We start from the raw sequence: 22006 nt of genomic DNA on the forward strand, positions 1-22006 counted from the left end.
AACAATCCATACAGAACCATTTTTCAAAGAGGTGCTAACCTTTATATTGTAAGCATAATTCATCCATTGTTTTCAATAAATATTGATTGTTTAAACGGTGCCAGACCTGATGCCTTTGAGTATTGTCACCCTGTTACCATTATTACTCCTATTGGTTATAGGAATTTATTAGATAAAGTAGAATTATTCATTTACATGTTGGTAGCTTGTGCTAAGCCTGAACTTCATGGCAGATTTTTTTTTAAGTCTGGAAGTAGAGCTGGATGAGCTGACAGATTGTTTGAATGAGATTGAATCCTATTAAAATGATGTTTTCTTTTCTGCATACAGAATGAAAAATACCAAATTGCTGTCATTTTATCTACATCTGTTAGACCTGCTTGCTTCTCTCTGCCTTTGCTGTTTCTCTGGTCTAGAGTAATGAAAAGTTTGCTTATTGCCATATCATGGGAAATGAGATTGAATAAGGAGGGAAGGCAAAGCATTATGAGTTGCTAAAGTTGTTCAGAGGAATTTGTATTTGATGAGCATTTAGGCAGCCACTCGATTCCTGAGCTGAAGGAATCACAATGGAAACTGGGAAGCTTACTTTGTTAGTATAACACAGGGTGGCTTCTGGGGGGAGGGAAGCCAAAAACTCTAGATAAAGAAAGATTGGGTAGTGAACTATTTTAGTAAATAACTTGCCTAAACCTGTATGTAAACAGAAGAGGCTGCTCTAAAGGGGCGTTGATAGGCCACTGTGGACTTCCACTAGGCCAGAGGCTAATTCCAGAGAACACAGGAAAGGCAGGGCAGGGAGTCCCTGGCAGGTGCTGTAGCTCTAGCAGGTCAAAGTCCACTATGCAGAAGGGCAAGCAGAAGGGCAATCAGGAAACCAGGTTAGGGGAAATGTTTATAAAGGGCCTGGACAGGAGTCTGATTCAGCAGAAATTCCTTGTCTTCCTGCCTAAGGGCAGAATTGTTTTTGTGGTGTGTTGTGTGTGCGTGTGTGCTGAAATGGAGGTGGCTAGAGCTGGGCATGGAATAGATGGGAAGTCAGACAGTTCCTCAGAGTGACTCTGCGTACAGTTATCAATGAAGTACTAGAGTAGGGCAGTGGGAATGGAAAGGTGAATTTAAAAGATTTGCAAAGAATTGTTGCAGGGACGGGGACCCCGAGAGTGGGCTGTCGTCTAATACTCGGAAATGAATTGTCCAAGGAGACACGTGTGCTGACAAAGCAAGAGACTATTGGGAAGGGGCGCCTGGGTGGAGAGCAGCAGGGTAAGGGAACCCAGGAGAACTGCTCTGCCACGTGGCTTGCCGTCTCGGGTTTTACGGTAATTGGTTTAGTTTCCGGGTTGTCTCTGGCCAGTCACTCTGCCTCAGGGTCCTTCCTGGTGGCGCGTGCATCGCTCAGCCAAGATGGATTCCAGCGAGGAGGATTCTGGGAGGGTGGTAGGACATAAACGGACTGGCATCTCCTCTCTCCTTTTGACCCTTCCCGAATTCTTCCGGTTGGTGGTAGCTTGTTAGTTCCGCGTTCCTTACCAGGACCTCCTGTATCACATGCAAGTGGTTGCTGTGATACCTGGCCAGGGTGGGCGGTTTCAGTCAGTGGTTCCCCTAACAGAATGAGGAGGACTTTGTGATAGGGATTCAGGAAACGGGGGTGTGGCAAAGGCGACGTTTAGATTTCTAAGAATTCTGTAAGGAATTCTGACAGAAATGGTAGTTGAAAAGAGATCTGAGTGGGAAAGGTAAATGTATTCTTTTCTTTTTGTCGAATTTGAGATGCTGGTAGTTATGCCACAGTTGTGACAAGAATCAAGCCACCGATGGCCTTTGATTAACTCCACAAACTAGGGAGGAGTGAAGCAATATTACTAGGAGCTACAGAAATGGTTAGAAAGGAAGTGGAAGAAGCACATGTAGACCACATGTAAGATGCTTGACAACAGACACCCTGAGGATGAAGCCCTCATTGTGTGGCAAAGACTGATAGTAGGAAGAGGCTGCATTTTAAGAGTATGTTTCAGAAAGTGGGATGAGTGGGATCTGGGGTTTTGTGGAGAAGTTACTGAAATAAAAGAATTTCTTCTGATTAGAGGGAAAAAATTTGGAAGGATAATGGAGGCTCATGTCAGATGGTTTTGGTCTTCATTTCCTATAAGCTGAGATCATAGGGAATGAGGTGAGAGAACAATTTGGGGTTAATGGTAATGTCTGGAAATACTTTAAGACTTGCTTATGAGGTAAAATAATGAGTATGAGGATCCACAACGAGGATCTTCACAATGTCAAGACATTTCCAAGTCTCCTGCCATCTCCTCTTTCCTGATCAACTTTGCTGTTTCTGGGCCCTGAGAATCATTCTTTCCCCTCCATTCCTTAAGTCCTCCAGAATCTGTTCCAATAACTGTTAAATTCACAGTGTTCTTTTCAGTTCATCAAACTAATAGACACAATTCAGGTAAAGATTTTTAAACAGAAATTTTATTGGAAGAATTTTGATACAATAGTTTATCATTCTTTTTAAATACATCTGAGGTTAAACAAAATATATACATGAATGTCTTCAAGTAGAAAAAAGTGAAATATACATTATGAATTTGTTGTGTTGTTCTTAGGCAAATCATAATTGCTCACTTTAGCATATTCAAACCAAATTACAACATAGTCTTTGACATTCCAACCTAGCCTTGTACTCAAACGTTTATTTAGAAATGTTTTGATGCCATACTCTTCACCATAGGAATCAAACCCAAATTCAAACTTGGCCATACGTTTAGAAACCATTAAAGACAGGGAGGTAAAGAGTTGTAGGGGTGTTTAGAATAGGATTTGGCAATTTTTCATTCACAGTATTTCTGATATAAAAGACCCATTCTGTGTATTGATCAAAGTCACAAATGTTGGGGCAAAATATCACTTGGGCAGAAATATCACTGAATTTGCTATTAGAGGAAGCAATGAGATGATTACTTGGCAAGCTCTTGACAGGATATGTCTAGTTCAGAACAGAATCTTCATTGAGCCTAATCGATGCATGATATATGATACATAAAACTCAAATACTAAAATTCAAAATAAAGCTTTTTTTTTTTTTTCCACTAGTGAAAAAGGGAAGTTTTACATTGGCAGAAGCAATGAAAAGAGATGGAAAATAAGTAAAGAGAAGCTCTACTGAAATTTAGTATTTAGAGGGGAAAAGACAGAGAAGATAAAAACTATCTTAGGAATGTTTAAATCACTTAATGAATACATGTAGTGTTGTTTTTATAGAAGTACCTTCAAGATATACCTTTGAAAGAGTTTTAGATGAAAATACATCTGGGATAAATGAAATAGAATGTTATACACAGGTCCTTAAAGTAATAGGAATATGGCAACTTTCTATAAAAACAAAGGAGAGTGTGGTTTCTCATTTGGCTATACAAAATATAAAAATTCAAGTGACCCAGGTTCCACAGTCCCAGTTCTACAAAATTCCTGTCCAACAGCATGCAAAATGGAAAACATCTTGATATTTCCACTGTTCCTGTATTAAAATGAAGGAGCAGCTAGCTTAGAGGGCTACTTGAAAAAAAAAATGGCCAAAGTGAATATAAACTCACTTATTTGTGCAAAAATGCCAAAGAAAAGCTGAGATGTCTTCTGTAATAAACAGTAAATTACTGGTTTACCTGTCCCCAGTCCTTACTTGTGTATCCACTGCTGTCTACAATATTTACTCACTGGTTATCCAAACATTTACTAAGTGCGTTAAGTGTAAATTCATGCTAAGTGTGGTGACAATAGGATGTATGAGACAAAGACATTCTTTTTTACAGGCTTTCCATCAAGATCAAAATTACAAATATTAAATTTTCAAAGCCATGGGAAGAGTTCAAAGTTAAATATTATTAAGTTTAAGCATAGATTACTACTAATTGTGAAATATATTTCTTCCTTTTGAAAAGGTGTCTATAAAATGTAATGTTGTAAATCAAATCCTATGTATCCCTCTCATGCAGTGCAAAATTATTTGTACTTCTTGGAAGACAACTTCCTACTAACTAGGTTAATGTCTCTTGGCCAGGAGTTCAGTTTCTCGTCACACACTGGTGCTGACACTATTGAATCAGTCCCTTTTAAGCAGCTTACTCTGTGTCAAAAAAACTTTAGTTTTTTTTAAAAAAGTTCTTAAAAGTGCTTAAAAGAGCTCTGATTGCTCTTTTTAGCCTGCACAGTTTAAGTTAAATGGCAAAGGTAATAAGCATAAGAGAGCATCCAAAGAAGGAATGAGTCTAACCAATGTATATATAACAACTATTCCCCTATATCAATTTTTTCATGGTGATGGTTCATGATTTTATAGGAGAGTGTGTTTAGATCTGCTACAACTTCTTGGACCTTTAAATCATTGTAGAATGACATACAAAAAAAGAGTAGTTGTCACCAAGAAGTACTGGATCTAGAGTCAGTGCTCTACCACTGGCTATCCCCCAGTTAGGTCATTTACAATCTCTCGAAACAGCTTCATCTGTAAAATGGAGTTATGAATTAATTCCTTCCTCACAAGAATGTTAGGAGAATCAGAAGATAAAATATATCTGAAAAAGATCTATGGATCAAAATCATGGAAAAATCTTTCTTTATAAAAATATGAGGATTTTAAATGTGATAACATGAAAAAGGCCATACAAAGAGCCTGATATATAAACACTTAATAAAAGTAACCCCACCCTTCCTGTATAATTTGTAGTTAGGAAATGGTTAAACATAAACCAAAGACACACTCATCAAAGACATCAATTTGACCTTTAAATAGAACTATACTTCTCTGCAAATACTTTTTTTGATACATAATTTTTCATTGTCTTGATTCTATGATAGAGGTCTGGATCACTAAGGCTTTTTGGGATTGTGTCTTGAAAGAATCCTCTATGAGTAAAACTTTTATCGAATGTTCTTTAAAGAATAAGATAATTTCCTTTTTTGTCAAAGTTCTGGTGAAGTGGAAAATAATTTGTTTCGAAGATAGTGACAGAAAGAAAAAAAGTTTAACTTTTTTTTTTTTAACTTTCTCAAGGTAATGCTTTTAATGAAGAGTTGAAAGTAGCAGTTTAACATCTGGGATTCTGATAAGACTTCAAAATTTTACCCTATTAAAAATTTTGTTTTGTTCTATACAACATTTAATGCCCAATTTTGTGTGGCTCTGAGAATAACGTTAAGAATTCAAGAGCTCTCTGGTGACTGAACAAGGATGAAATGATATGTCCTATGAATTAGCCTGGTTTCTAAAAAGCACCAATTCACAGAATTTAAACAAAATAAAGAAACTAAACAATCCTTAAATTGGATTTAGTCTTGGGCAATTAACAGAAAAATTTACTCACAAGTTAAAAGTATCCAATGCACACCTGTCACTATTTTTTTTTAAAAAAATCAGAAACTGGTTCCAGAAGAGTAAAAAAGAGTTAAAAAAATTAATCATATCTTTCATAAAGAATACTATGGAAATAATATTCTAAATCTCATAATTAGCTAAGAAAAATAAGACAATAAAAAAACTCCATTTATCACGTGCCTTAATGTACCAAAAATGGAGGTCAGACGTCCTTTATTTAAAAATGCTTCTTCAGAAGCATTCAGAACATTTACAGAATTACACTGGAGACAAAGCACAGTAAGTCAGAAAACCTGGATTCTGGTCTTGGCTTTGCCACTAATTATCTCTGTGACCTTGAATAAATGACAGCATTTCTGGGCTTCAATTTTCTCATCTGTAAAGTGAGAGGTAGAATGAGAGACTGCTTCTAAGGACAGTCTCCTTGGATGTAAAATTCTATGCTAAGCAATGAATTATTTTTGTTCTTAAATCCCAGCATTATATAAGAGGATGCTACCATATTAATAATTCTGTAAAATTGATTATACCATGGTAGGTAAAAACATTACAGAACTCTGATCATCTGCATCTGGAGTCAACGATTTGGCTGCTTTACAAAGGTGCACAAAACTCACAGTATTTTGGTTATTGGTGTTTACCAGTAGGCTTTGAAGAACGCTGGAGCATTCCAGGTACATGGGAAATGCCAGTAACATCTGTTACCACTTCCTTATGCCTCTGCAGAAGATGCTGTGGGGATGTGTGAGGTACACTGAGCTACAGATAAACTAGATACTGTCCTTCACAAAGTGCACAAGGAGTAAGCAAAATAAGGGAGCCATACATAGGTTAAGCCCTTCATCTCGATCAATATAATCTAGATTTAAAAACACAAAACTAGTATAGGTATATTTCTCTTTGGGGAAGTTTACTTGGCAAGGTAAACATTCCCTGAGCAATACAAATTTTTTCTCCAGAGAATATTTGGTTTTTAAAATATCAGCAAAGTTATACTCAGATTTTTTTCCCCAAGAATTAGGCCAACAATAGGGACATTCTAAATTTATAATAATAATCAAGGAGTATTTCTCAGTGAAATTATCTACTTTAGCAATACAACTGTGCCAAGAACACTGAGAAGACAAAGTATTTCCTAAAAGGGAGAAAAAAATTCCTTTTTGTCCTGCTGCACACACAGGTTTAAGAACATTTCATTAAAGTATAAATGTTAAGGCCAACCTGCTAAATGATATGAACTGGAGATCTCTTGTAACAGGTGCAAAACTAAGAGTTTCATCTCAGTCAAATGTCCTATATATATACTCTATTCCTTATCAAAGGAAAAAACCATACTCATGCACTTGTGTATTGAGAGCGTAGTTAAATAAAGTGATGCATATTTTGACAAGAAACTTCACTTGGAATGGAGGCCTCAGTGAAAGGCAGAATTGGATCTTCAATGTGCACTGTAAATTTTACAGGCCAGTGCAAAAATTATCTCTGTATGTGAAATATCAGTACAATTTCACATAATTAGTTTTTAAAGGCACACATCTAAAATCCCCGCCTTCCTCTAGATCTGTCATTTTACACAATATGCCAAAACCTATAGAATATCGCAGGCTTCTATCAGGCTTGGTAGTGGATGCAAACTTCCAAGTGACTACTTATAATGAAAAAGCAGTACCATTATCAGGACATTTCCTTTTATATTTCCGTCCTGAAACATCTTAACAATTGTTTCAGTTAAATGCATTCTATTGCAGGAATTCTTAGCTTTAAACTGCCTGGCAGTAAGTAAAAATGTTTTGAAAATACTACTTAATCTGCAAAAAGGGGACTATCAACAGTTCATGGCAACCTGCAGCGGTTTAGAAAAGCATGAAGAAAGCAGTCTATAGTTTTCCTAACACAGTATATTTCATAAATTGTAGGTCAGAAATAGGGAAACAGATACCTTGAAACTTAGACAAAATCAACAGTGATTTCTGCCACATCAGTGAAAAAGTGCTTATTACTGATCTACATTCTAAACATTCATTTCCATCCTGCAGGGTTTTCCCCCCAGCAATTTAAATTTTTCCCTTTCAGTTAAAAGGGAATATACATTGTGATAAAATGAAGTACAATGGGAAAATGTCTATTCAGAACAATTTCTTCATAAAACACAGAGAATATTTAAGTAGAACATTCAAGCACTTATCTCAAATTGCAATTTTATTTTTCAAATACACAAGAGCCTAGAAATCAACTTATTTATTAACTTCCAAGATACCTGTGTTAGGAAGAGTTCTATGTTACCACATTTACTCAGTACCTTCAGTACTTCAAAGTCAATAAAATGCTGCTTTAGGATTCCTGAAAGCAACTGTATTTGTGTAACACTTGCACAGGAAAACGTATGACTTGGCATTTGAAGAATGAAAAAGCAAAATAACATTGTCACAACCATTTCTGCCTTCACTCTACATGCCTTTTCCTTTCATTAATAGAATCTATAAAAACAGTAAGGAAAGATATACGAAAGTTTATCACAGACACAGTAGCTTTTATAGAAATTTGGAATTTAGCAGATGTTTTAAGTAAGTTAAAACACCCGTCTGTATAACAGAAGCATTTGCAAAGTTTTGAAAACACAGTACACAAAATAATTTAATGTAATAACTGAATTTGATTTAAAAAGCAAAATAACACCTTTTATTTTTTGATGGGATAAAGCAATAAAAGGCAGATTTTTATATATCTAAACCTATGCTGCAAGTACACAAAAAGACATCTGTATACATTACTAACAAGCGTCTTATTTTGTACAGAATACAGAATACCCATTAAAAAAAAAACATATACATGACCTTTGATGGTACATTTCTATGCTGGCAAATACATTTTCTGATACAAAGGCACTTTGAAAACCCAATATGGTTTGGTTCATAAGTTTGCAAGGTACAAACAATTTTACAAACATGGTTATATTGAAGAACGTCAACAATTGTGACATTACATATAAAGCAGATTTCCATTTTTCTTTTTTTTTTTTTTTTTTTTTAAATAACACTGGTTTTCTGGGAATGAAAGCAGTGGTTTCCAGCAGCTTCAGTGAAGACATTCCAGATGATTAGAGGCCCACTGTCTGAATTTCTTACTGGCTAGGATGAGGGGTGGGAGTGAGGGCATTTGAAATGAAAAAAAAAAAGGAAACAAACAGAAAACAATACCCTGGAACAAAACTAGAAACCTCAGAAATCAAAATGGTTTGGAGGGAAGAAGCACAGAAGACCAAAAGTCCAGGAGAGATCCTCTTAATTCTGATCCCTTAGTTGTAAACTCCTGGCAGAGCACAATCGGCTGACTCTGCCTGGTCTACTTGGTGCTGGGAAGTTGTAGTGATGATTTCTCTTTTTAAAAAGCTAGGTACCATGATTAGGATTTTACAGTACCAGAAAAAATTAGGTCCCCCAAAAAGCATAATTTCTTTTCATTCATTTACATGGCCGCAAAGTCAATCTGTACATAAAGCTGTCTCACTCCGGCCTGAAAAGTTAAAAAAAAAAAAAAAATTAGAAAATCAAACAAACCAATAATAGACTATACATTTCAGAAAAGTAGTAGGAAAAAAAATTTTTCTTTTCTTTTTTTTTTTTGAAAAAGGGAAGAATTATTTTTCTTTTCTGTCTTTGGGAAAGAATTCTCCATTTTTCATCATAAAGTGCCAATAATTTTATTTTAGAAACAAGTATGTTAATAAGTTGCAAAAAAGATTCTCCATTTAGCCCTACAAAAGAAAGCTATGCTACTAATTACATGCCCTGCCCAAGTGAATTTTGGAAAAATGAGGTTACCCAGCTACCATTATTCTGCTAGAAAACACCACAGTGCTTGACTAGTTGGCTACTAAAATCATAAATCTATCCAGTCTAAATCTTCCTATGATAAATGATTTTAAACACTGAAATAAGCATAACCATCTACTGGTTACTGAATTACTTTACACTCCAACTCCTCTTTTCAATTTTGGATATAAACTTGCTATTCAAGGACACTGATCTCAAAATTGCCCCCATCTCTCCAGTTTTATCAATTTTTCTATATTTGCTATCTATAATTCCTTTACTCTCTTCTCTCTTGAACTCATTTCAACCAAACTTTTGCTGCCAACCACTTCCCAAAACTGTCAAGGTCACCTCTAAATTGCTTAGCCCAGTGCTCAATTCTCAGTCCTCATCTTAGTAATTAATCTAGCAGCAAAAAGGACACAGACGATCACTTCCTCCTACTGAAACACTTTTCCTGCTCTTGGCTTCCAGAGAAAACTCGCTGGTTGCCCTTTTACCTCACTTATCAATCTTTCTCAGTCTCCTTTGTGGGTTTTTCCTCCTGTCTTTGAATACTAAACACTCAAATACCCAAAGGCTTAGTCCTCAGATCCCTTCTTTTTTGACACTTGTCCCCTAGATGGTCTCACCCAGTATCCAGACTTTCAGTACCGTCTACATGCTCACACCTTTTGTAGACTGGAACCTACCTACCATCTACCTGACAGTTCTACTTGGATGTCTGACAAGCATCGAAACACAGCCAAATTGATCCCTATTTCCTCCCCTCTAAACTGTTGATCCTATATCTTCTTAGGCTCAATTCCTTCCTCAATGCTGCAACTTAAAAACCTTTCTTTCTCTCATACCCAACCCATTAGCGAAACCTGTTTGCCTTACCTTCAAAATAATGCAAATACAGAATCTGATCAATTTACATCACCTCCATTGCTATCCCCTGGCCCAAGTCACTATCATCTCTTACCTACATTTTGTAACGGCCTCTGATCTCGTTTTCACTCTTTTACCTTTGCCCTCCTTTGGTCTGTTTCCAGCAGAGCAACTATAGTGATGTCACTCCATCACTCAAACCCTACAACAGCTTACCTTCCTCAGTCCTTAGCCCAGAGTCCTACAATGGCCTTCAAAGCTTTCCCATGATCTGGCCCCTATTACCTCTCTGATCTCATCTCTTACTTCTCTCCCTTTGTTGACTCTGTTCCAGCCACACTGGGCCCTCTGCCTGGTACAATGTTCCTCGAGATTGCCACATGACATACTCCCTTTCCTGTCATATCTCTACTCAGATGTCAGTGAGGCTTATCCTGACCACCCTATTAAAAAATGCATTCAATTCATTCATCCAACAAATACATTTTGTGCATCTATTGGAATCCAGGCCCTCTTCTGTCCCCCGGGAATACAACAGCCAACAAAACAGGTAAAAAATACCCTTGCCCTCATGGAATTTATAAGCTGTTGGGAACTAGGAAGGAGGGGAGATGATAAACAAGCAAGTAAATAAATATGAGATGATGAGATAGGTATTATCTATCTATCTATCAAAAGAACAAAAAACAAAAACAAAGCTTGGTGCAAGAGATGGTAAATGCCTCAGCACCCCCCCACCCTGCTCTCCCTATCTATAACACTTATCACTTTCTAATATATCATAAAACTTATTTGCTGTGATGCTGTTGATTGTTACTCTCCAATGATAATGTCCAAGATAAAAGGACTTTGTCCTGTCTTTTGCTGCTGACTCCCAGAACCTCAAGTAGTGCCCAGCACACAGTAAATGATCAATAAATACATGTTGGATGAACTGAAATTCTATTAATTTCCTTCTTTCAAATAAAAAACAATTTTTAAAGATTAAAGCATACAATCGGTTACAATTAAGCACTTTCTTGTCAGCAACATAGAATGAAGAGTAAAGTGGAACATCTAAGAGAAAGAAAAGCCGGAGTGGGGGATAAAATAATAACGCTACCTTCTCCCAGGAATTTCTGGGCTCCTGAAAGCATTACTTTCTACCATGGCTTTTCTTCTAGCATTCCAGTTGGAGGGCTCTGCCCAGCACTAATGAATGTCTAACGAGTCAGGAGCTGCTCTAGTGGAGTAAAAAGCTGGAAAAGACCCCAGTAGCTTTCCAGCACAGAAAACATGCTAGCGTTTTTGCCTCATTAAAAAAAAAGAAAAAGAAAGAAAGAAAAGAAAAATCCTTGCTGTGGTAAAGTTAAAGTTCTCTGAAAATACATTGAATTGCACGCACTCAAAGAGTTTTGTGGCAGAAAAAAGATAGAACTTAACATCTGTATGATTTTAAGCTAAAAACTGAAACAGAATCTCAGTTTTCCTAATTTTAAAAGTGTTGATAAATACCAATCCTACTTATCTCACAAAAATGTTATATATTCATCCAGTATTTGACAAACATTTAATAAATCCTTGCTACATATCAGGCACTATTGTAAGGATCATATGTGAATATACAAGAAAGGATTCTTACATGCTATAAAAAACAAATTATTATGGTTGATTATATTTGATTTACTCAACCCAGATGGGCCCCGTAATAACTGTACTTAGGAGCCCTTCTGCAAAATTCTTGTGTATCTAACCTTAGGAGAAAACAACTATTGCCCAAATAAACTGGCTTAATTTCTTTTCTCTTTAACAAAATTGTTAATGAAAGAAAAATGGACAAGGTAAGTTGGGCTCCCATTATTATCTCTGCCACTTTCCTAACCGCCCCCCCCATATACAGTGAAGATAGTAATAAGAAATGAGGTAGCCCAAGGCAATAAAAAACAAAGAGGAAAAACAAAGAGGCTAGGTAAATTGATCTTTGCATAATCACAAGTTAATTACTCAAGCTGATATCTTTCCCCAGAGGGCCTACTGCTTTACACAAAAGCCCAGTCTAACAGAAAAAGTCATTTTGTTTCATCCATCTGGCTGGATGGGAACACCTTTAAGTCTTCCAGCTTCCCATTTTCCTTTCTCAATTTCCTTCAATGTAGAGAAAAAAAGTGGAATTTCCAAAGACTCCTTTAGGAAGTCACCTACTTCCTGAATGCAAACTAGGTTTTCTTTACAGTTTATCCACACGACAAAGACATGACAAATACTCCAGCAGATCAAAACAGTGCCCAGTGCCATTAAATATTCTACCTACCGCTGGGATGACACTAAAGCCGGCTGAGGGTTGTCCTCAAAAAAAGTGAAAACCCTAGAATACTTGTGTCTTATATCCTGAGAATCATGTATAAACCGTAATTCAGTTAACACTTTTTTAAGTTGGAAAGACAGCTAGTTATTTTTAACATCCATGCTTCTAAGAAAATAAGTGTTAACCTGAAATCATAGACTTAGAATACTCTCCATAAATACTCGTTGTGGAAAGGAAGACAAATCAGCAGTAAAAATTTAGAAAAATAAACAAGAATACGGCTAAAGAAAATTACTGGGTTGTTTGTATTTCTCTACCAATTCTCAAAAACTGCAGAAACTTTCTACTTTTTTTTTTTTTTTGCAGTACGCGGGCCTCTCACTGCTGTGGCCTCTCCCATTGCGGAGCACAGGCTCCAGATGCGCAGGCCCAGCAGCCATGGCTCACGGGCCCAGCCGCGCCGCGGCATGTGGGATCTTCCCGGACCGGGGCACGAACCTGCGTCCCCTGCATCGGCAGGCGGACCCTCAACCACTGCGCCACCAGGGAAGCCCTCTACTTTAATTTTTGACTCAATGTAGAATATTAGTCTTTATCCCTTAAAAATGAATTCTTGAAAAACTGCCTTACTCTTCCATGTGAAAACTGAATCATCTCAGAATTCGTGAAATAGTGACTTAATATGATGAAATTACAAGTCATGAACAATAACTTGGGTCTGGGTTCCTTTTTCTGTAAACTGGGGAGAATACCCCACCTGTGCTGCAGGTAGATTAATATGTTAGGTGTCTATCGCAGTGCCTGGCATGTGGTGGGCTCTCAATAAGGCTAGCTGCTGCTGCTGTTATTATTTCCACCACCATCAACCAATGGACACTTAACCCCTGTGGATTAATTAAAACTAATCAATCATTATAAAAGATTAAAATTCCCTACAAACAGGAAGGGTGGAAAACTAGCTAGCCACCCGGAAAGGCATAGAGAGCTTCTCCTATTCCCTACTGTCAGAGACAGGAAGGGATCGCGCAGGCAGGACAGTGGTGCAGGTGGGAGGTCCTGAATCTGGGGGAACTCCCATCTGGGTTAGTGAGGAGGCTTTTTGGTTCCTTCCTGGCGATCAGTGTTAACTTCTATTTTGAGGCAAGAAAATAGAGCACAGAAAGCTGAAGCAGGAAGCCAGGGGTTCAGGACTTAATAGGTATAACAGAAACAGGCAGAAGAGAAGATGGAAGATATCAAGGTACAATTTCTATCAAGGAGCAAATAATATGCATTAGCCTTGATTGTCTTCTCTGCTGTGTGGAACTGAGGACGGTAATGAACCCAAGCATATTCTAGATTTTTCTTCAAACTTTATTTCTAACCAAAGTGTATTAAAAAAATTAACAGATGATACCAGACAGTTTAAAACAAGAAACATAAATGATAAATTGCCTTCCTCATCCAGTATCCCACATCCACTTCCTGTTCATATACTAAACATAAATAATAAGTTTTCTATTTCATCTGTTCCCAAATGATAAATCATTTTTAAAAAGTTAGTGCACGCGGTGGAAAGGAGAGGGACTTTTTCTATGTCAATAAAGAACCCTGTAGTTTAAAAACTGGATTATCACTTAACTAATAATCCCAAAGGAATCAAAGTACTGAAGAGACTTCTACCAATTCACTAGTATTGCTCTATATTCGTGATAGCAAGCCAACTGCCTTAGCCATTCATGATAAAGTGATAACTATGGAACATGAGAATAAAAAGACATGCTTAATGTACAGTTCCAAAACAGTTGCAAAGCTTATAGTTTTAAAAACAAAACAAAATGTTATAATTCTCAAACTTATGTTAACCTTTTCAAAGCTAACCCCATATAAATTTTAACAACTTTTTAACCAAAAAAAAAAATTTTAATTCCAATTTAAGATCAGCTATAAGAAAAATACATTAAAATGTCATAGAACCACAAAGTATTGAGAAAATCCTTCTTTTGGTCTTTTGGAACTAAGGCCACCAGTATTTCAAGTCTTTCTACAAGAAATGTACTTAAAGGATTAGTGTAATTTTTTTCTTAAAAATGGAGCAATTTGATCTTTACTACTTTTGATAAGTAAAATCTATGATTAAGATATAATTTAAAATTTTTAAAAAACGTAAAAAAATTTAAATTTCATTTCATGAATTGCAAATGTTACTGCAAGGTATTGGATATACTCATAGCATAATGAATATGCATGACTAGGGCATAAGCAGTAAAGGAAAATAAATTAATAAAAAACTTCAGTTTTGCATACGTCAGAACCAAAACAACTATCACAAAACAACTTTACAATCATTAAATGTATGGAATGAAAATCATGAGAAGGATGACTTCTCTCTGCCTGCTGGGAAAAATGTGTTGAACCATTTTCACTGCAAGCCTAAGAGAGTCCCTAGTCTCTGCAAGGAATGAAATCAAGTGTGCTTGACCTTAGCTGATAAAAAGGCTTAAAATATGTTTTAGAGCTTAAAATTTTCAAAACCCAAATACAGTTTCCAAAACCAAAGAGGCAGCTGAGTAAACTTTCAACTTCAGCCATTTTAAAAGCCAAGATTTCTAAGGTTACCAGAAGAACCTCCCTCCACCTACTTCAATTACAACTTCAGCAGTTCTAAGCACAGACACAGCTGCTCACACATTTCTAAACCTATAAATTGCATTCCTTCTCAGAGGGAAAATTAAGTGACTTAAGTGCCAAAGTCTTCGGACAGTATGAGGTATCCTAGAGGTGGACAGAAGCTCAGACTATGAGGGTGGAAGGACATGGTATAACTAGGAGAAAATCGAGACTGAAGGAGAGAATAATGACCTAGAAATGGCAGTGAAAAGCAAGGTTGTTGCTAGTCATGTTCTCCTTTTTGCCTCTGAAAAAGGGAGGAGGTGTGAGAAGGATTCAGACATGTTGTGAAGGTTTTGCATGCTGCATTATGAAACTCATGGTGGTACAGACTTCTTATAATGTCTGTTAAGAAAAGACAGTTCTTAAATGTCTAGAGTAAATAAGTGGTACCAGCATATTGTTTTGTAGTAGAGGACGTCTGGCTGTTGCCTACATTATAAGATTATTTCATTAATTATTCCAAAGGAACATAACCATACACCTCTATTAGAGAAGAGATCGTTTAATTTATGCTAAGGTCCTGAATTTAAACTGTCAGTCTGTCCCTCTCTCTTTCTCTATCTATATGATGCTTAGAAGGGTCTTTAAGGCTTCAGAGAGAAAGTAACAATTGAATTGGACCTTTACATTAGAGTAGGATTTTTGTCTCACACAGGTAAGTAAATAGTCTGGTGGGGCTGGCGTATGAAGTACATGGCAATGAATAATAGTAGGAGAGAGGCTTGAAAAGTTAATTGTGTCATGCTAGAAAGTTTGGGCTTTATCCTGGTGGCAATGAGGAGCCACCAAACTTTTATTTTTTAACTTTTTATTTTGAAAAGGCTTAAAGTCAAAAGAATAGCACCATAAATGCATATCTACCCATCACCTGTATAAACCAATCGCAAACATTTTGCCACATTTGCCTTATTTCTCTATATATGTATTTATTTATAATCCTTTTTACTTTTGCTGAAACATTTGAAAATTAGACATCCTGATACTTTGCCACTAAAGCCTTCAGCATGTATCTCCTAAGAATACAAGCATTCTTCTATAACCACAATACCATTATCGTACCCAAGAAGTTTAACACCTACACAATTATATGAGCTATTGTGTGGTCCATATTCTAATTACCCAATAGTTTCCTCTGTGGCTGTTTCTCCCCAGTCCAAGATCCAATCAAGGGCCACACACGGCATTTAATTGTGAACTCTCCTCTAATCTAGAAGAATCCTCCATTGTTCCTTTTTTTCCTTTCATGACACTGACACTTCTTAAGAATCCAGGGTAACAGTCCACAAGGTGACGGGATTCACATTAACTATTTCTGGCAAGAGTGCCACACAGGTCATGCTGTGTACTTCCCACTGCATCACATCAGGAGGGCTGGGTCAGTTTTTAAGCACAGATTTTTTTTTTTTAACATCTTTATTGGAGTATAATTGCTTTACAATGTTGTGTTAGTTTCTGCTGTATAACAAAGTGAATCAGCTATACGTATACATATATCCCCAAATCCCCTCCCTCTTGCGTCTCCCTCCCACCCTCCCTATCCAACCCCTCTAGGTGGTTACAAAGCACCGAGCTGATCTCCCTGTGCAATGCGGCTGCTTCCCACTAGCTATCTGTTTTACATTTGGTAGTGTATATATGTCAATGCTACTCTCTCACTTCGTCCCAGCTTACCCTTCCCCCTCCCCTTGTCCTCAAGTCCATTCTCTATGTCTGCGTCTTTATTCCTGTCCTGCCCCTAGGTTCTTCAGAACCATTTTTTTTTTAGATTCCATAAATATGTGTTAGCATACAGTATTTGTTTTTCTCTTTCTGACTTGCTTCACTCTGTATGACAGATTCTAGGTCCACCCACCTCACTACAAATAACTCAATTTCGTTTCTTTTTATGGCTGAGGAATATTCCATTGTATATATGTGCCACATCTTCTTTACCCATTCATCTGTCGATGGGCACTTAGGTTGCTTGCATGTCCTGGCTATTGGAAATAGTGCTTCAATGAACACTGAAGCACAGATTTTTAAGGCATGGAATCAGTTTCCTCATTAGATTTATGTGTTAGATAATTTTGGAAGCAGTGTCAACATCTAGATTTTTTGCCAAATATTTCCAGCAAGCTAGACCAAAAAAAAAAAAAAAAAATCTGTGGTCTCTCTCTTCAGATATTCTTGACATGATGTTCTTATTCTCCCAGTATATACAGAATAACCTAGTAATCACTTTTACTTTATCAGTCACTGACTATGTCAACTCATGATGGCATAAACATTACCTGATATAATTTGGTTGCAGTCATGCACTGACTAATTCGTGATTCCATATACAGAATTAAGAAAACCTCAACAGCATATTAAGCCATTAAATGACACAGAAGTAGAGATGGCTTTGCTATCAATAAAAATGTTAACATAGTTTGCTTTTAGCCAACGCCACTGACCAGACATTATTCTTATTCCAAATGCTACCTTAGAATTCCTAGCTTCAAATATCATATAACATGTCTTATAAGGAGTGTACAGTAAGGGAGAATCTACTTTTTCTTAAAGGAGCTCAAATCAGTACAACAACGAGTAAACAGGACTACCTTCATTAACAGTATTCACTAAAGTAAGGATCTCCCAAATTTGACTCTGTGGTTGAAAAAAAACTTTCACACTTACCTCACAGTGTAGTATATATATATTCAATATGTTAAATAGTAAATCTTTTTAAGACTAGTAGATACAATAAATTCCTAGACCCTTAAAAGAAGTTAGTAAAAAAATCATACCTGAGTAAAAATATTATGTGTTTGGCTTAAAATCCACCTGGCATCAGCATCAGGTGCTACTACTAATTTCAAGGTCCCAACATAAACATCAGAACATAAGGTCCAGAAATGCTGTTCTTGTAAACTGTAAACTCCTTGCAACTGCTGCACCTAAAATATAAAGAGCACATATTAACAAGAACTCAAGTATAAGTACACCCAACTTAAATCATGCAACACATCAGTAAACATGGATTCTACTCTCTAATGAAAAAAGTGGCCTGGTGTGGCGGGGGGGTGGCTTGCATTGATTAACAAATACCTACTGGGTACTTACTATGTGCTGGTACCATGACAGGTGTTTGGGAAATATAAATGAGCACGTATCAAAATTTGTGGGGCACAGCTGAGAGAGCACCTAAGTGAAATTTACATTTTCAAATACAGTTGACCCGAGAACAGCACAGGGGTTAGGGATGCCAGCCCTCTTCTCAGTCAAAAATCTGAGGATGCAACCAACCATGGATCATGTAGTACTGTGGCTATTTACTGTTGAAAAATATCCATGTATAAGTAGAACGTGCAGTTCAAACCTGTGTCGTTCAAGGGTCAACTGTACATCGATCAGAAGACAAATATAAATACAAATGAGCTAAGAAATTAGGAAAAAAACAAAAAAGTCAACTTAAGAAATAAAAAGGAAGGAAATAAAGGATGGAAATCAATGATCCACAAATTTAGAAATGACAGAGTTCACAATATCAAAAAACTAGTTCTCTGAAAAGATTAACAAGCTAGAGTCAGTGTTTCGTACGTAATGGGGGTATGTTTTAGACAGGATGATTCTTCATCGTGTACAAGTGTCAGAAACTACAGGATCTTTGCATCCCCAGGACCCAGGGAACTACATGCCAACATATACCCTTCCCCAACTCATGTGACAACCAGAAAAGGGAGGGATGTCTCAACGTTTTTCCAGTGGCTCCTTAAGTGTTCCACACCCTTAGGTTGACAACCACTGGCAAGACAAACTCTGATGGCGGTAAAAAAATAAAATAAATGAACATGCAATTAAACAAAGTACAAAATGAAAAAGGAAAAGAACTACAAACAACAGATTTTAAAAACTATAAAACGGAATACTATATGAATGTATCAATATTTGAGTGTACAAAATACTACAGCTGAGTAGGATCCAAACACTTCTCACCACCTCTACTGCTGTCAGGCTAGTTGAAGCCACTTTAGTTTGGATTATTATAATACCTTATTAACTGGTCTCTCTATTTCTAGCCTTGCACCTCTTCATCTATTCTCAAAACAGTAGCCCAAGTAAGAATCTGTTACGTTAGATCAGATGCTTTCACTCTGTTCAGAATCCTCCAGTAGATTCCCACCTTACTCTGAACAAAAACCAGTGCTTTCACAATGACTTACATGGACCCACGTCATGTGGCCCCTTGTTATTTACCTTATTTACCTCATCTCCTACTACTCCTCCCCTTGCTCCCTCTTCCTCAGCTACAGAAGCCTCCTCACCACTCTGAAAAGTCAGGCACACTCCTGTCCCAGGGCATTTGCTATTCCCTCTGCCTGGAGTGTCTTTCCTTCCAGATTTCTGCCTGGCCTACTTTGTTTGGGTCTTGACTCAAATGCCATCTTCTCAGGAGGCCCTTCTACTGTTATTCTATGTAAAACTACAATGCTTTTATTTTTACATTTCTCTGGTTTGTTTTACTTTTCAGCATATAATGTCGCACACTACATTACTATGTTATTTATATTGTTTCTTGCCTGTCTCCTCTGGCAGAACTCAAGCTCAATAAAGGCAGGGATTTATTTTCGATTTTTATGTTTTGTATCCTCAGCACCTAAAACTGTAAGGACCTAAGCCTGGCCCAAGTAATTGCTCAGTAAATAGTACATATATGTATATAAAATGAATATAAATTCAATTTTGGTGTTTGCTTTGGTAACACATATACTAAAATGAGAACGATCAGAGAAGATTAACATGGCCCTTGTGCAAGAATGACATGCAAATTCATGAAGTGTTCCATGGTCATTTCACAATGTACATGTATATCAAAACAACATATTGTACACTTTAAATATACATAATTTTCATTTATCAATTTTACCTCACTAAAGCTGGAAAAAATAAATAATAAAATCAGAAAAGCAACAACAAAAAACACAATTTCAAAAATCTAGACAAAAATGAATAAATTTCTGGAAATACAGAAAATGCTGTAAATAAGAAAAAACCAGAAGATATAAAAGGGCCATTAAAAACTGAAAAGGTAATAAAAGTTCTCTTTCATAAAACCCCCCCAAACCCCCAGTCCCAGAGGGCAGACTTTCAAGAAACTTAACATAACCTCTTAGTTTTGCCAGAAAATAAAAAAGAGGTGCTATCTCATATAAGAAATAATCTTGATCCCCAACCAGATAAAGACAATAAATCATAAGCTAATTTCTCTTATGAATTAAATAAGCTAACTCCAACAGTATATTAAAAAATGACGTATCATGACTACGTTAGGTTTATCCCAAGAGGGAAAGATTAAACATCAGAAATTCTATTACTCTTATTCTTCAATTAGTGAAGCAAAGGAGAAAAATCACATAGTCATTTCAATAAAAGCATTACAATTATTTAATAAAATTCAACCCCTATTTATGATTGGAAGGACACTTCCTTAACTTAATAAAAGCTATCTACCCAAAACGTACAGAAAACGCTTAAGGAAAAAACGTTAGATGTAGTCCCTTGAAGATCAGGAAAATCTTTACAAAGATGTCCAAATCACCGCTATTGTTCAATATCTCTGTATAGATCTAGAGGAGATGAACTAAGATCAGAAACCAGAAGTTAAAAAGATCTTTATAACAATTACAGCAATTTAAAAGAGAAAGAGGTTACTCAGTGAAGGGGCTAACTACCGATTCCTGAAAATAGTCAAGAAGCCGAATGACCAACTGAATGTCGCAAAGGAGATTCTTCCAACAGATAGAAGTCTGGGCCAAATGAATAATAAGATCTTTTTGAATTCTGAGATTCCCTGATTCTTAAGTAATCTATTTGGGCTGTCAATTAAGAAAAAGTTGAACTTATATTTATCAAAAATATTTATTTTTATCAGAATTTGTTGTGGGATCACTTTCTATAAGCTCCAAGACACTTGGTGGGAAATGTGAGACAATAACCATTGTGCCCTTTAAAAAAACTGCTTTTACTAGGGAAAGAGGTCAAGGTGCACTTCCTCTTCCTCTTTCAGGACTCTGATGACACAGTGGTTTGAACCTGATATCCCTCCATACTTTTCTAAATGGAAATGGTATACTGCTAGGGAAACAACACCCTGATTGAACAGATTTCTTCTACCTCCATAGATATAGCAGTACAAGCACATTCCTGCAGTTATCCTAAAGCATAAGTTAAGGAATGAATCTTACAGAAACTGGCATTAACTTTACTCGAATTAAAAAAAGTGGGGAAAGTGTAGCTACAGATGAAAATCTGTGTCGCTCTTCCTGCTCGGACCGTGTGGTTTAACAAAAAGAGCATGAGCTTTTAAAGCCAGAATGATATGGATTTGAATCCAGATTCAGCCACTACCATCTGTGACTTTAGATGAGTTACTTAAATCCTCAAACATCAATTTTACTCAATTTTCCTAGGGAAAGGAAGACGAAACTTACCCTGTATGGTTAATGTGAAGAAAAGAAACAATATATGTAAATCACTTAATATAGGGACCAGCTTAGAGTAGGCGTTCAATAAATTGCCCCTTTCTCTTCCACAACTATGCTGACTGGTCCTACCTTAAAATCATAAAACCACAAATGTCAAATGGGCAGCACTTCACTTTCCCTACCTCAAAAAGGACTATTCTATACCTTCTCTTTTCTCCTCTGGTCTTCTAATTTCTCTGCATGATTACTCTGCCCTGTAAATCAAAGAGAAAATAGAAGCACACAGAAAATCCCTTATCCTGCACCACCAAATCCACCAGTCAGCCCTCACCTCTTTCAGCACTTTCTGTCTTCCCTTGGGGGATACAGTACCCCTGGCTCCTATCTACAATTAATTCCTCCATAGTGCTTTGGGTTCTCTCCTTTTTCACCTTCTCAAGACCTTCATTCCTTCAGCAGGTAGTGAAGTAACCTGCTTCACTACCATACCATCAATTTCTTCCTGTAACACACAGGCTCCAGAACTGCACTGTGCAATACAGAAGTCACTAAACACATGTGA

General features: G+C 36.7%; 1 protein-coding gene and 1 non-coding gene across 3 annotated transcripts in view; one reads left to right on the forward strand and one right to left on the reverse strand.

Annotated features, from left to right (window-relative positions):
- Window positions 1-3562: 3562 nt before the first annotated feature.
- Window positions 3563-22006, reverse strand: part of SLC30A7 (solute carrier family 30 member 7) — an 81127-nt gene continuing 62683 nt past the window's right edge. For both annotated transcript variants that reach the window (XM_030868818.2, XM_030868815.2), the window contains exons 10-11: window positions 17767-17916; window positions 3563-8890 (exon numbers count right to left, since the gene is read on the reverse strand). In XM_030868818.2, coding sequence (XP_030724678.1) covers window positions 8843-8890; window positions 17767-17916 — 198 coding nt within the window. In that variant the 3' untranslated portion in view covers window positions 3563-8842. The remainder of the gene's footprint in view (window positions 8891-17766; window positions 17917-22006) is intronic.
- LOC115859966 (U6 spliceosomal RNA) lies at window positions 19706-19811 on the forward strand. Its single transcript, XR_004042283.1, has one exon. It is a non-coding gene; the product is annotated as a U6 spliceosomal RNA (small nuclear RNA).

The sequence above is a fragment of the Globicephala melas genome, chromosome 1 (assembly GCF_963455315.2).
Source record: "Globicephala melas chromosome 1, mGloMel1.2, whole genome shotgun sequence".
Taxonomy (NCBI): Eukaryota; Metazoa; Chordata; class Mammalia; order Artiodactyla; family Delphinidae; genus Globicephala; species Globicephala melas.